Source organism: Xyrauchen texanus, chromosome 43 (assembly GCF_025860055.1).
Source record: "Xyrauchen texanus isolate HMW12.3.18 chromosome 43, RBS_HiC_50CHRs, whole genome shotgun sequence".
Classification (NCBI taxonomy): domain Eukaryota; kingdom Metazoa; phylum Chordata; class Actinopteri; order Cypriniformes; family Catostomidae; genus Xyrauchen; species Xyrauchen texanus.
This window is the reverse complement of record NC_068318.1, coordinates 19,235,868-19,249,881: the sequence shown is the minus strand read 5'-3', so window position 1 is coordinate 19,249,881 and position 14,014 is coordinate 19,235,868. Positions and strand designations below refer to the sequence as shown.

The window sequence follows — 14,014 nt, the reverse complement described above, 5'->3', positions numbered from 1 at the left end:
CACAAACAAATTGTGCTTGTAAGACAAATTTATGCAGACAATAAACTCCAACATGATCACCAGCATGCTGCTTTCAAATGTTCATCTACGAGGAATTCAACCCTATCTCCCAAATTACTGACAAGCGCCATCAGATATTTGCCCATCAGTTCAGACATGTTCACTTTTTATTATTGGCGCTACTTTTGTGTGAGCAGTCTCTGAGACATGGGTTCTGGTCTCATGGAAACCAGGAAGAAATTGTGTTGCATTCATAAACAATGGAGAGCGATTTGGAGGTTGCATTTTCACTCATAAATTAACATTTTTACTCCACTGACCATTAGGTTTAGGGTGTCGGTTTAATAAAATATACATTCCTGTTGACTCTATTACATAATTTACAAGTCGCTTTTGGCTCCACTCTATGGGCATTTCACCCGGAAACTGGTCAACAAAACCTCCAGCTTCGGCCACTGTGGGCAGTGGCTCCAATTTCGCTAAGCACAGACAGGTTTCAGCAGAAGTTTCAACCTACTTCCACCGAATTCACATGAAGATCAGTCTGTAAACTCACCACATAGGCTACACTTTTGTAAAAAATGTCCATGCATACATCTAGATTTAAACAACTCACATTCTCAATGACAAATGTCCATTCTTTGTCTTCAAACTCTTCAGCATGTGTATCCTGTAAAGCAAAACCATTTGGCACACTTATTGACACTTAAAGTACATCTTAGCATGAAGTACCTCTGTTCATGTGCCAGTATCATTTATTAGTTGTGTATTGTACGAGATGTATATATCTTGTGTTTCTAATAAGCATTAAACTCAATAGCTGTCCTACCCTGTAGAGTGTGACAGTAATGTCCACATTTTCAGGTACAGGCCACACCACCATTCCCCTGTAGGGATTCTTGATGCCTGGCTGCCATGAATGAAGCTGAGAAGAAAATGAAAGACACCGTCAGTCATAATAATCCACATTTTACAGCTATTGTAACCACTGGAAGTTAAAAAACATGCTGTGCATTAAATTTAAAGTTGAGAACTTGGGATTCACTAATCTTGAAAGGCTTGGTTCCTGGATTTAGACTAGTCATGGACTAAATTAGCTTTGTTTTTCATAAATACTTTAAAATAAGGGTTAAGGTGTAACCTTGGCAAATCTATAAACATAATATTTATGTGAATTTCAGCATTGATTGACAATTAAGTCTGGTTTATTTTTGTACCTTGGAGCAAATGCGTCTGTTCCTCCTGGTCCACACCACTCTCAGTTTATCTGGTTGCCTATAAAGTAAAAACAAAAGACAGCTGAGAAGCTTTAAGAAGTTGCATTTGGTTCTTTTATTACTAGTGGATCAATGATAAAGACCTCTACTTTTTAGTATGCACTATTCAAGGCTTATTAGCCCTACTGTATTACCTCATTATCAAGAGATAACAACTACTGCATTTTTGATATGGGGAATCAGTGTGTGTCTATGGGTGTGTGTGCCTACAAAGCTACAGGCAGTGCAACAGATCTTGGGATCTTGTCTTCCACTGTTACCCTGAGGCAGAGAAGAATCAATAAAAAACTGCTCCAAACTCCATACAAACAAGAAAACAAAATACAAGGCTTCAAATGCAAGACAAATTTCAACTGAGTGTAGGAAACTTTTTGTCCACAAACAAAAAAGCGGCAACACCCTAAACAAATAATCAATAGAGGATTGGAACTTGACCTTAAATGTGTGGATGTAAATTCAGCCATTTTGCATATTCGGACACAGCTAATGTTTCTGGTAGGCACTGATTGGCTTTTCCTGATTTAAGTATTCTAATTGGCTAAAAAGTGGTGGGTCACTTTTCTGACTCTTTATTTGCTGTTTATAGAGCCTTGGACTGTCACAGCGACATATATGATATCTCAAGACACCACTTTAAGTGATATCTGTCAGGTGAAGGGGACATTTATGTGTGGTATTAAAATAAAATGCATAACTTTAGTATACCTTTTGTGTCAATTTGACATGTGGTATGTATTCATTGCAGTTATTGTCCTGCATTACTACCTAGGTCCTAGTGGGTGCTTCCTGTGGATTATGTTAGAAAACAAAAATGGCTGTAATGAGTTACTGTTACAGTCATGTTAGGTGCCTGTTTAGAAGTTCACATAAGTCACAACTTATAGGCCTTACAACTGAATATTATGATAAGTTGATAAGTTGGCAGCAAAGAAATGCAATTCAATTAGTGTGGAGCTTTAAAAACAAATAAATGAAAATCATCTTTACCAGTACACATGCGCTGTCCATTTACACTTCTGCTTTGGCACACATTTCCAAATAAACTGGGCCTTTGGTAGTGAATTGTTCAAATAAGAGCCCATTGTACACCTCAGTTCAACCACTGACATGGACGCTGCATTAAGAATTGGAGGAAACTCTGCAGGGTCACATGACTGAGCTGACTTTGGCTCACGGCACTTGGGGTGTTGGCCTCTGATCTTTAAACCACTAATGCTGCCCACACACTATACAACTTTCAAAGTCGTCAGGTTGCTCTACTGTTCACATTACACAACTCTCTGTCTATAATGGGGTATCTCGAAGTTGCTGTGGTTTGCACATTACACAAGGGATCAGGGAGTCAAACATTACAAAATTTTTCACTAGGAAGAATCCCTGATAACTCTTTCTGGTCTCCAAACTATGTTTCACAACAAAATGCACACGAGAAGTGATACAGGAAATGACGTAAGATCACACGCGAGACTAGATTTTTTTGAAGCATGAAGTTCAACCATCATGTTTTTGCAAGCCCCAGTCATAAGTGGTTAGTAAGTGTAACTCCAGCTGTTAACTCCACAAACCACACTAACCGACAGAAACACATGATTAGAATGGGTTCTTGCATTCAAACACAGATGAACGGAGCATGACTCTGAATGCAGGGGTCAGGAGGCATGTTTTTCTGCTCTGAGTTTCAAACTGTGTTCTTGACAGCGTTCTAAACGCAACCAAATCGAGATGCTCCAAAAGCACCCATCTAATACATGTTTACATAGACGCATAATTTGAAAAGTCCTTATAATAAGTCTAATTCTGATATATTGACAAATTTCTACACTTTTATTGTGCAGAACCGCAGCTCGAACATTCTGCCTAACATCTCCTTTTGTGTTCCAGAGAAGAAAGAAAATAAAAGAAAATAATGGGGTTGGAAAGACAAGAAGGTAAGTAAACAATGCCAAAACTTTAATTTTGGGGCAAACTACACCTTAAACATACAAAAATTTTCTTAATGAACATTAGTGAAAGTACCCATGTGCAGCTGGATACACTGTTGCTCACAGTGCTGTTTGTAAAGGTAAGCAACTCCTACTAATATCTGTGACAGTAGCAGCATGAACTACTAAACAAAGAGAAGCGAGGCCCAGCTCTCAGGTTACAGCTAGAAATAGCAACAGGGCAGAATGGTCTAAAGGGATAAATTAGTAGCAGGAGATGAGGAGATGTACAGGGGATGTATGCAAAAACAGATTGGCAACCTGGTTGGAAAAATAAGTGCTATTTCTGTAATTCTTACTTTTTCATTCAGTCCTCCTTTCATGTCTCTTTGACATGTGATGCAAATGCAACACACACAGCACTCAGGTTGGCTGCAAATATTACCCCATCAGAATACGCTTCGCTGTGTTATCTTTCAGCTGTCTAATATCTCTTGCTCACACCCTTTGCAGCTGTGGCGTAGTATCTAACAGACTTTGACCCACTAGCAGAATAAGATGAACTTTACTATATATCATAACTATACTGTAAATCGCCCCTTGAGCTGCAAACAATATCAGATTGTTTACAGCGGTGAACTAAGGACTTCTGTGAAAAATTCTCTGCCAACTCTTTTATGAGTTGCTCAACTTGCTCAGTACTTAAATGCATGCGTTTAGGACAGCGAAAGGAAGTGCACAGCAGAGCTCTGGAAAAGACACAGAAAGAACTTTCCAAGTGTTGCAACAGAGCAAAATGTAGGACACTGCACATCAGCTGAATGCTCATTAAGCGATAACAACAACTGCAATCAACCCCTTCAGGTTTACTATTAACCAAAACTTTCAGCTGCATTCTCTTTTCTTTAGAATAAAATTAAACAATAATAGAGTTTTGAAAATCTATTCAGGTTCAATTTCTTCTGAAATGCTGAGAATAATATCACCAAGATGACCAGTACAAAACACTTTGGTTAAGGCCTTATGTCGTGGATATAAATCTCACATGGCACGTAACAGTAACAGGCAGATATTACACTGAGTGATTCAGTTTCTCCAAGATGCAGATCACAAGCCATTGCATAACAGGATTGCTTCATATGCCAGACCATGGACTTGTTCAGGCAATATTGCCAATGCTCAATATATTGCCAAAATTCCTTAGTACACAAAGACCCAGATCTGTTCAACCAGATCTTTTTTACTCCTTTGCTGTTTACTTGTGACTGGCCAGCCCAGTACATGTGAATTGGGATCTTTTCAAGCTCATCATCTTTTTCAAATCCAATCAGACTAAATTATGCTAGTGATCTTGCTCTCTTTGTTCACAGAACAGACATAAAACACGTGTCACTAATAATCCTGTGGACAGGAGTGATTGATGAAACACTCACTGTCAGTGTCAACAGCAGTCAATTGATCAAAACACAAAGGTACCACAGAGACAGCACAAGTAATCCAATCATGAATTATCTTATAGCCTACTATACATTAAATCAAGTCAAATCTGCCTTGTGATTAAATAAAAGCTCATATATTATAGCACATGCTTATAACATATAACTGAATAATGATAATGAAAGCAATTATGTACCTAAACAGAAGACCACACAAGCATTCAATCACTGATACAATACAATTATTGATAGCCTAAAAAATGAATCAGTAGCATTGGCATGATCATATTGCATTGACTTTATACTGCTTAGGTGAGCATGATGGATGTTCATAATATCATCAGTGTTGACAGCGCGAATGATGGACGCGGAAGTGGAGGTGTGCGCGTGTGAACGTTTTTAAGTGCATTTCAAATACATTTCAAGTTACATTAACTGCTCTATTCCCGATACTATATCCAAAAACCGCGCTACAATAAAACAAGACACACTGTCATACCAATGGTCATGTTCCAGTCAGAAGAGCAGCCCTTGTGTTGTACTGCGTATTTAGGAACCGAGCGCTATAACGGAAAACAAATCTTAACTTACCATTTCTTTGTACATTCCAGAATGATTTCTTGATATGAAGCCACGAATTGAAATCTAGTGGCCTTTTTGCCAACTCTTTGTAATCTTTTCCACACAGAAGTCATTCTTCAACAAAAAATGAAGCTGGACGCATGGAAGAAATAATCTTTTCACAGTTCGGCCACTGAACAAAAAGTCAAAAACTACTGAAACAGATGGCTGTCAAGTGGTTTGATAAGTGAAATGCTTCTGCTGAGGAGCACGAGCAGCCCTCACGCGCCTTCAGTACGGTCGCCATCGAAAGACCATTTACGGAAACTACTGCATCACGTTACACACAAGAGGAACAGTATCTCCATGTATCTCAATTAGTTAGTTGCCTTGATGCAAAGAAACACAAATAAATTACATTTGCGTTGAATTCTAGTGTGACTTCGTCGCTTTTATTTTGTGGAGCTTTGCACGACACCAAATGCTCCCAAATAAGCAGTCTTAAAATGAACTGATGACAGTGGATGAATGATCTATTCCTCTCGTTTGCTCTTGTAGTTTGATTCTTCTACTGTTGGTGGGAAGGGTTATGCAAACACGTATATGATGCAGCAGTAGCTATGCAAAACCTCCCTGACTATTCAGTACTGTACTAAAAACACAGATAGAACAGCATGGGTTACTTCCAGTCAGCAAGGATTCAGAGGATGTACTGTAATGTTTGAATATTTGTTGAACTAGTGATTATATTTTGAACCACGCTATCACTTTATTTCCAACACTGAAAATTAAAGGCACGATTCAGTGCATTGTACATTTTTAAGCAAATATAAACATGCTGATCTGGAACAGCAAACTGGGGCTATCCAGTCCTTGATCATGGTGGATATTTTTAGGGGACACTGGCATGGGGATTTTTCACGTTTCACATGATCTATTTTAGATGCTTGGGAGCCAGGGATAAATAGACAGAAGCAGCTGGTTCTGGTTGTGTGGGTTATGGGGGAGTACTATGGCAAGCTGAACTGACATTTAATCATGTGCAAGATAGAAATTCTAGATATCAACAATATTGGCAGCACTTTACAATAAGGTTTAAATTAAGTTAAATAAGTTTTAACACTAGTTAAAATGCTAATTCTTGATATCAGCAATGGAATAATTACTACTAAAGAAAGTGCACATTTTTCATATCAGTAATTATGTTGGCGTGACAAAGCTGGTATAGTTGTTTTTTCCTTCAAAATCCTGAAGGAAAATACAACTGAGACCAACATTTCTGACTCTAAAATCTTCTAGTGTTTTTAAACTACATCCACCAAACTTGGCACAGACCTTCAGACTGTTTTTACTTTGTGTGATGTCATTTCTTAATTATCTGACTTACGGTTACAGCGGGCGATCAAAATTCAATCCCCAAATCTTACATTGACGGAATGTTTAAATGGGCCAACAGATTGATTTCAAACTCCAACTATCACAAATTTAAACATGAATAAACCCACAAAAGGCCAGTTACATGTGCACTAGTAAAAATCTTAATTCTTGATATCAAAAATGAAGTCATTATGAAGTCAAAACCATAATTATTTATAACAGTAATGGCATTTTCACTAGGAGAACTTCACAGTTACAATTCACGCAATTACAGATATCTATAATACATTTCTTACTAGTGAAATTCTAAAGTAATTCCACATATCATCAAAGCACTTATTACTAATAAAAATGATGATAATGTATAATAAATACATTGTTACTAGTACAAATATGAATTGAATTAAAACCAATAAAAATACTAAATTGGTATATCTGGAAATGTATTTCAACCTGTCATATTTGGTATTTCAGATATCTGGAAATGTATTAAAAGTCAATTCAGCTTGCCATAGGAGTACAAACTTATGGCTCAGCTGATGACCTAGAATCCAAATCAGTGGCCCCTTATCATACCCCTCTGTCTGTTACACCAACATTATCATGTTCTATTATAATTTTATATTCATGAACTTTGCATATAGTTGTAATTAAGAAAAGTAACCTGTAATGAATCCATGTATTGTATGTAGCTCACTGACACTGACACTGACTGATCAGAACAGTTTGTGTTAACAAACTATCAGTGCTTTTTTGAGAGGTCTTGAAACTGTTAATAGTCTAATTTCAGGTACTGAAATGTCATGTAAAACTCAGCAGACAGAGTTAAGTCTGCTGGGAAACAGCGATTTGTGGTCATGAGTCTTGAGTTTCCAAACGTGACTCCTCCCTCTTCCCTGCACATCACAGGCTGAGTTTGTATCTGGGTAAGACATGAGCTCACATGTTATACATGCTAACTCACCGGATGGAACAAGGAATGCCACATTCTTATAAAGATGTGCCACACCACATTCGGGTACACGGCGTAAACAAACCAAAGGTCTAATTTATAAAGCACATTGAGACTGAAGAAGATAAAGATGACATACTCTTTCCGTTCAACAACTCCAGAAATGTGCTGTCTTCCAAACTCTGATAAACTCACTTCAGTTGGATGGAAATGGCTTTTAAAAGCACATTAGGTATGAAATTTGTAGATTTTTAAAGACAGCAGAGGTGACTGCATCATTATTCTAGAGAATGAAAGAAATGCATGCACAAAGTGAACGTTACTTTCTTAATAGGACTGTGGTGGTTTACACAAAGTATGAATCTAATCTGTAATCTAACAAATGTATAGTTGGCGTACACAAAGAAGAAGACAAGGTTGTGCATTTATAAAATGTGATAGAGAACATATCAGTGTATTACCTATGGTTTGAGTTTGCTTATAACAGACTCGCCCTCTTGAGAGTTGCACCTAACACATCTTGTACATTTGTGTTTTTATATATAGAGGCATGGGAGAACTTTCTAGGGGAATGTCACATACTTCACCCTGGTATTTTATGGTAACTGACCACTCAGTCATTCTGCTATCAGATCACTCTGTCATACCAAATATGTGCTCTTTGTCACACTGTGAGAGAAATGGTCTCCCTGAAGACAGGGTAAGCAAAGTGGAAAGTACAGCAGGTGTGTGTTTCAATGAGTCAATAGAGAGATCTACATGTGGTTGGATCAAAAGGGGCTTTGGCCCAAGGACAAATATTCCTAAGGACTAATGTCATGTCAGGTGCACACTCTTACTGTATATGCATACCGATACATACAATATTTAGACCTTAACATACAGTATTCTCTGTGACGGTTGAGCCTGTTTCTGAGAGCACAATACACAACCTGACAAAGCTAGAACATACAACACACTCACAATCTATCAATGATTCAATGACTCATAAAATATTGTTCTTGAATGTTTTAAGTAAAAGAATCGTTCTCGTTCACTTCCATTTTATTCAATTGAGAACAAATCGGTTAAATCAATGATTCATATATCAGCAGAAATAGTGACTGAACAAATATTTTGGTAAATGGATTTAAAAGACTTGACTCATTGGGATTATTTAAAATCACCACCATTATAAAACACCATAATGTTGCGCCCCACGGGTTTAAACCCCCTGGTCAACAGCACCAGAAGGAAATGTTTAATAACTGTTTGCTTTTTCTATTGCGGACACACTCTGATATAAGCTGCAGTCATCTTGACCTCCCCGAATAGTAATGATCTCAGTTCAAACATTGTGGTTCATCAACCTCCTAAGTCCTCCTAATAAAATAAAATAAATCTAAATAAATAAACTCAGGATGTTTCTCTGAAAATGTCTATAACTGTTTTCATTAACAATTTATTAAAGACACGATTAAATAAAAACAGAAGTTCAATCTGTTTTGGTTAGTTGTAAATATAGACCGAATTACTTCATAAACCAAATCCTGATTGTGCATTTACAGAAAATGGAAATCACAGGGTACCACTTCTCAAAACCATGAAGTAACTGTATTACTGTAATTATATTAGCAATGTGAACCAAGTGTCTTCAGCAATGCCTGGCCTGTGTCTGAGCTTGTGCCTCTCCTCCCTCCTCAGAAGCTAGGAGAATTGCCTAATAAGCACATGAGTAGCTGGATTGGGACGATTTGTTTATGCTTCTGGCATTATGGGAGAATGGCTTTTTTCAACAGTAAAGAGCAAGCCTAAATCCAAACAGTCAATTTTTTTTTCAAAAGGTTTTTTTTTTTTTTTTTATTAGGTGGAATGTGTCGGATATGACTCAGAGATAAACAATACAAGAAAATAATATGACAATCTTATTTTGCTCTAAAAAGTCCCAAGTTAATGGCAGGACACACATCAACATACCTCCTTTCCCATAAAATTGATGTTCTAGAAGCAAGCTCAAAACAGCACTTTAACACTTACTTTTAGAAGGAAATGAGTGCCACCTAATGGTTGATGTACTGTTTTTTTTTTTCTTCAAATGAATGCTCCTGTTATTGTAATAAACAATTTGTTGGTGTATAAAATATCAAACAACAAAACATTTAGCTATACATTTAGCTAACCTATGCTTTATTACTTTTTAACTTTCTAAAAAAAGGAAGACTACATTCAATGATCAACTTACAAACTAAAGACAGACTTGTTATAAAACAATAATTTAAACAGCATCTAAAAATGCAGGTGGTGATAAAGAAAACAGACAAGTGATGATTCAAACATTAGATACATTCATAATAGTGAAATTGTGACTTAAGAGAATAGTATGTAAGCAAGTCTTTAACACTGTTCTTCACACAATAGTTGAATGAAACTTCATATACACTCTTTATCATGTGTAGAAAAAAACACCCTAGACAACATTATTTCTGGCAATAACATCCTCTTCCTGTCAAACCTCATCCGGTCATTATGACTTAACAGGCAGTACAAAAACTATTTTCCCTTTAAACAAACTTACAATCACCATTGTAATAGTGTACTAAGAAAATGAAGGCCTTCTTTCAATTAGATGCTTATAGGACCCTTCTACATTGGGGTCATATCTGTCATATCACATATTGATAAGGATGATAATAATAGAGAGCACACATGACATGGAATATTTAAATTGGGATGTGGAAAGAGTCTTTGATCCACTGATCCCGTGAATTCTGAGTGGGCTGAGGAAGGGATAACAGTGTCTCCCCACTCTCCCCTTCATCTTCCTCCTCCTCCTCATCTTCAGAGAAGCCGTTTTCAGTGTTGAAGGAGCTCTCACACAAAGAAGAGGATATGTCCTGGAAAGCTCCTTTATATTCCTGTATGGACTCATATAGAGACCACAACTGGCACAGCAAGGACATGTCCAACTGTCTGAGTCCCACCTACAAAAGTCACAATATAAATATATAAACAGACAAACAGACATGTATATTCTAATACATTTATCAAAGTAATATACAGTATGTATGTGTAGGTGTATGTGTATATATAATGTACAGCTTTTCACTTTTGGAAAGTAATTGGTACTTTTAGGCATTCAACTGATCACAATGTATAGTCAGGACATTAATAACATGAAAAATTACCATTACAATTTGTGATTTGTCAGATCTTCTTAAACTACTTCAAAGAGTTCTCATCAAAAAAATCCTCCATGTGCAGCAATTTCAATTTTGCAGGTCCTTGCCATTCTAGCTGTCAGTTTGTCCAGATACTCAGGTGACATTTCACCCCACACCTGCAGCACTTACCATAGATGTGGCTGTCTTGTTGGGCACTTCTCACACACCTTACAGTCTAGCTGATCCCACAAAACTCAATCGGTTTAAGATCCATCAAACTCTTTTCAAATTATCTGTTGTCCAATGTCTGTGTTTCTTTGCCCACTCTAACCTTTTATTTTAGTTTTTCTGTTTCAAAAGTGGCTTTTTCTTTGCAATTCTTCCCATAAATCCTGCACCCCTGAGTCTTCTATATACTGTTGTACATTAAACTGGTGTTGAGTGGGTAGAATTCAATGAAGCTGTCAGCTGAGGACATGCGAGGCGTCTATTTCTAAACAAGACACTCTGATGTACTTATCCTCTTGTTTAGTTGTACATCTGACCCTCCGCATCTCTTTCTTTCCTTGTTAGAGCCAGTTGTCCATCTTTGAAGACTGTAGTGTGCACCTTTGTATGAAATCTTCAGTTTTTTTTGGCAATTTCAATCATTGTATAGCCTTCATTCCTCAAAACAATGATTGACTGTTGAGTTTCTAGAGAAAGCTGTTTCATTTTTTGTGTGTAATTTATGACCTACTATTGGCCTTAAGACATGCCAGTCTTTTGCATACTGTGGCAACTCAAAAACAAACCTCAAAGACAACGTTAAGTTCATTTAACAAACCAAAATAGCTTTCAGCTGTGTTTGATATAATGGCAAGTGCTTTTCTAGAACCAAATTAGCAATTTAGCATGATTACTCAAGGATAAGGTGTCAGATTGATGGCTGCTGGAAATGAGGCCTGTCTAGATTTGATCAAAAATTACTTTTTTTAAATAGTGATGGTCAGTAATATCATGACAATACTTTGAGATCAGTTGAATGTCACTTTGTAGAATTAAAAACCAATTTCCTTCCAAAACAGCATAATCTGTACATTATTCCAAAACGTTTGGCCACCAGTGTGTGTGTGTGTGTGTGTGTGTGTGTGTGTGTGTGTGTGTGTGTGTGTGTGTGTGTGTGTATATATATGTATGTAGATTACGCATGTAATATAATATTTGAGGGCAGTGGTGGCTCAGTGGTTAAGGCTCTGGGTTACTGACCAGAAGGTCAGGGGTTCAAGCCCCAACACCGGACACCACTGTTGGGCCCTTGACCCTATCTGCTCCAGGGGCACTGTATCATGGATGACCCTGGACTCTAACCCCAGTTTAGCTGTGATATGTGAAAAAATATTTTCACTATATATATATATATATATATATATATATATATATATATATATAGTGAAAATATATTTTTAGCAATATATATATATATATATATATATATATATATATATATATATATATATATATATATATATATATATATGCAGAAATGTATGTATAATGTGTGACAATTGATCATATATTATTATTTATATATTATCTACTGTATATCGTACATTTGTAAGGAAATCTAATCAGAAAATGAATTTTTTAGATTACTTCTAAACTAATTACGGTTTATTTTGTTTATTTATTATGTCACATGTATTTGAGTAGGATGAGCTTGTATTATATTGCTTAAGTGCATAAAAGAAAACTTAATGGATCAAAATATGAGAATTTACAAAAAAATTCTTGTGCAGGTTTTACTCCCTTTTTGTCCGTTTCTGATTGAATTAAAAAAGGTACTTAAAATGGTCTTACTCTGGCAATTTTGGCATTAAAAACGCCATCCATGCGTGGTAACAAATTAAACCAGTTATATTTGTGAATCAATGTCACAAAAGCAACATTGATCAATTTGCGAAACTACCACACTAATGCGATCAGTTCAGCATTTTCTGATTTACAATGAAGAAATAGAGGTACCAATTAATGAATATATAATTATATAATCCATAAATGTAACTGTGATCTGATTACGAGTAATACAAATGTAATTTAATCTAATTACAAGTACTTGATTTTTGTAATTTAAGTAATCAAATAGCATGTAATCCGTTACTATCCAGTGTTGTAAGGGTTGGTCAATTTAGTTGCTCCATTACAAAATCAATAAGTTCCTACTGGGATATTTATACAGTGAAGTGCACCTATTGAGGCGGTGTCCCACAAGCTACTCACCATCTCTTTGCGCAGCATGGCCAGCGCTGCGTCAAGGCTTGCGGGTTTCCTGCGGCCGAATGTATCGCTCACTATGGACTTACTGATGTCCGCCTGAATGCGCGTCCTCTTGCTGTAGACTTTCTCAATGTCCCTCCAGGAACCCCCGCTAGAATTTAAGATGCCACTCAATCCTTTGGGCAACGGTGGCAAACCTTCAATAGAGCACACACGTCCAGTCGGACAATCCGCTAGACTGGACTGGTGCCCGTTCATCTCCGATTTGAGTGTTTTTTTACTCTAAAATAATTACGTAATAATTAAGTATGCTACACTGTCTTAATATAGTGATATTACCCGACTCACCCTGTAACTAAAGGCAACAGTCACGTCCGAAAACTAATTTCCGGAAAAGAAAAAGAAAACGCTTAAATAGGCTACACAGAAAACGTCCAATTCATATCACCGCGAGTTAGTCGCTCGTTGACTGCGTTAGATAATATATTTCTCTCTAATAAGTCCTCATAATAGGTTCTTTAAGATTTTGTTTTTATTATTATTTAGCTTTTATCGCCATTTAAATTTTCTCGTAAAGCAGCGCATGTATCCAACACATGAGATGAAACAAATCCCCGCACTTTAATATAAAGAACTGTCCAGGAAGAACTGGTCAGGAGATCAAAGCGTCATACTTTGATTTCGTTTGTTTTCTTTAGTCTTGTCCAGCTAAACCTCGCCCACCACTGCATCTCTCCGCCCAGTGCGCCGTTTGGCCATAGCGGGGCGCTGTTTCTCACGCTCAGATAATCAACATATTTGTTGTATGTTCAAATTAACAATCAATCAAGATCAATTAACAGCAATAAGACACTTTAAACGGAAGTGAATGGGGCCAGTCCATAAACATAAAAAAAAAAAAAAAAAACCGTTTCAAAATTACAGCCACAAGACTAAAATTAAATGTGTTACCGTGATTTTTGTGAGATTTAATCAGGGATTTGCAGCCATTACAGCATTTACCAGATTACTGGGGTTACCAGCGTTATGTCATTTTGAGAATTAAGTTGTAATATTGGATACAGCTTCATACTGAGAAGGGTAGTAAGTATAG

At 36.8% G+C, this 14,014-nt stretch overlaps 2 protein-coding genes across 8 annotated transcripts in view; both read right to left on the bottom strand.

Annotated features, from left to right (window-relative positions):
* ehbp1l1b (EH domain binding protein 1-like 1b) overlaps positions 1 to 5,737 on the bottom strand; it is a 31,147-nt gene extending 25,410 nt beyond the window's left edge. For all 7 annotated transcript variants that reach the window (XM_052115754.1, XM_052115755.1, XM_052115757.1 and 4 more), the window contains exons 1-4: positions 5,227 to 5,737; positions 1,218 to 1,275; positions 830 to 925; positions 617 to 670 (exon numbers count right to left, since the gene is read on the bottom strand). In XM_052115754.1, coding sequence (XP_051971714.1) covers positions 617 to 670; positions 830 to 925; positions 1,218 to 1,275; positions 5,227 to 5,330 — 312 coding nt within the window. In that variant the 5' untranslated portion in view covers positions 5,331 to 5,737. The remainder of the gene's footprint in view (positions 1 to 616; positions 671 to 829; positions 926 to 1,217; positions 1,276 to 5,226) is intronic.
* A 3,168-nt stretch (positions 5,738 to 8,905) lies between these two features.
* On the bottom strand, positions 8,906 to 13,629 carry fam89b (family with sequence similarity 89 member B). Its single transcript, XM_052116226.1, has 2 exons — positions 12,925 to 13,629; positions 8,906 to 10,485 (listed from the first exon to the last, which is right to left on the bottom strand). The coding sequence occupies exons 1-2, from the start codon at positions 13,177 to 13,179 to the stop codon at positions 10,225 to 10,227; spliced, it is 516 nt and encodes a 171-aa protein (XP_051972186.1). The 5' UTR covers positions 13,180 to 13,629; the 3' UTR covers positions 8,906 to 10,224.
* Between the last annotated feature and the right edge of the window lie 385 nt (positions 13,630 to 14,014).

Coding starts and splice junctions, on each gene's coding strand:
- fam89b (XM_052116226.1), bottom strand. CDS start 13,179: ATGAACGGGCACCAGTCCAGTCTAGCGGATTGTCCGACTGGACGTGTG. Junction 10,486..12,924: donor CCATGCTGCGCAAAGAGATG/GTGAGTAGCTTG, acceptor TGACTTTTGTAG/GTGGGACTCAGACAGTTGGA.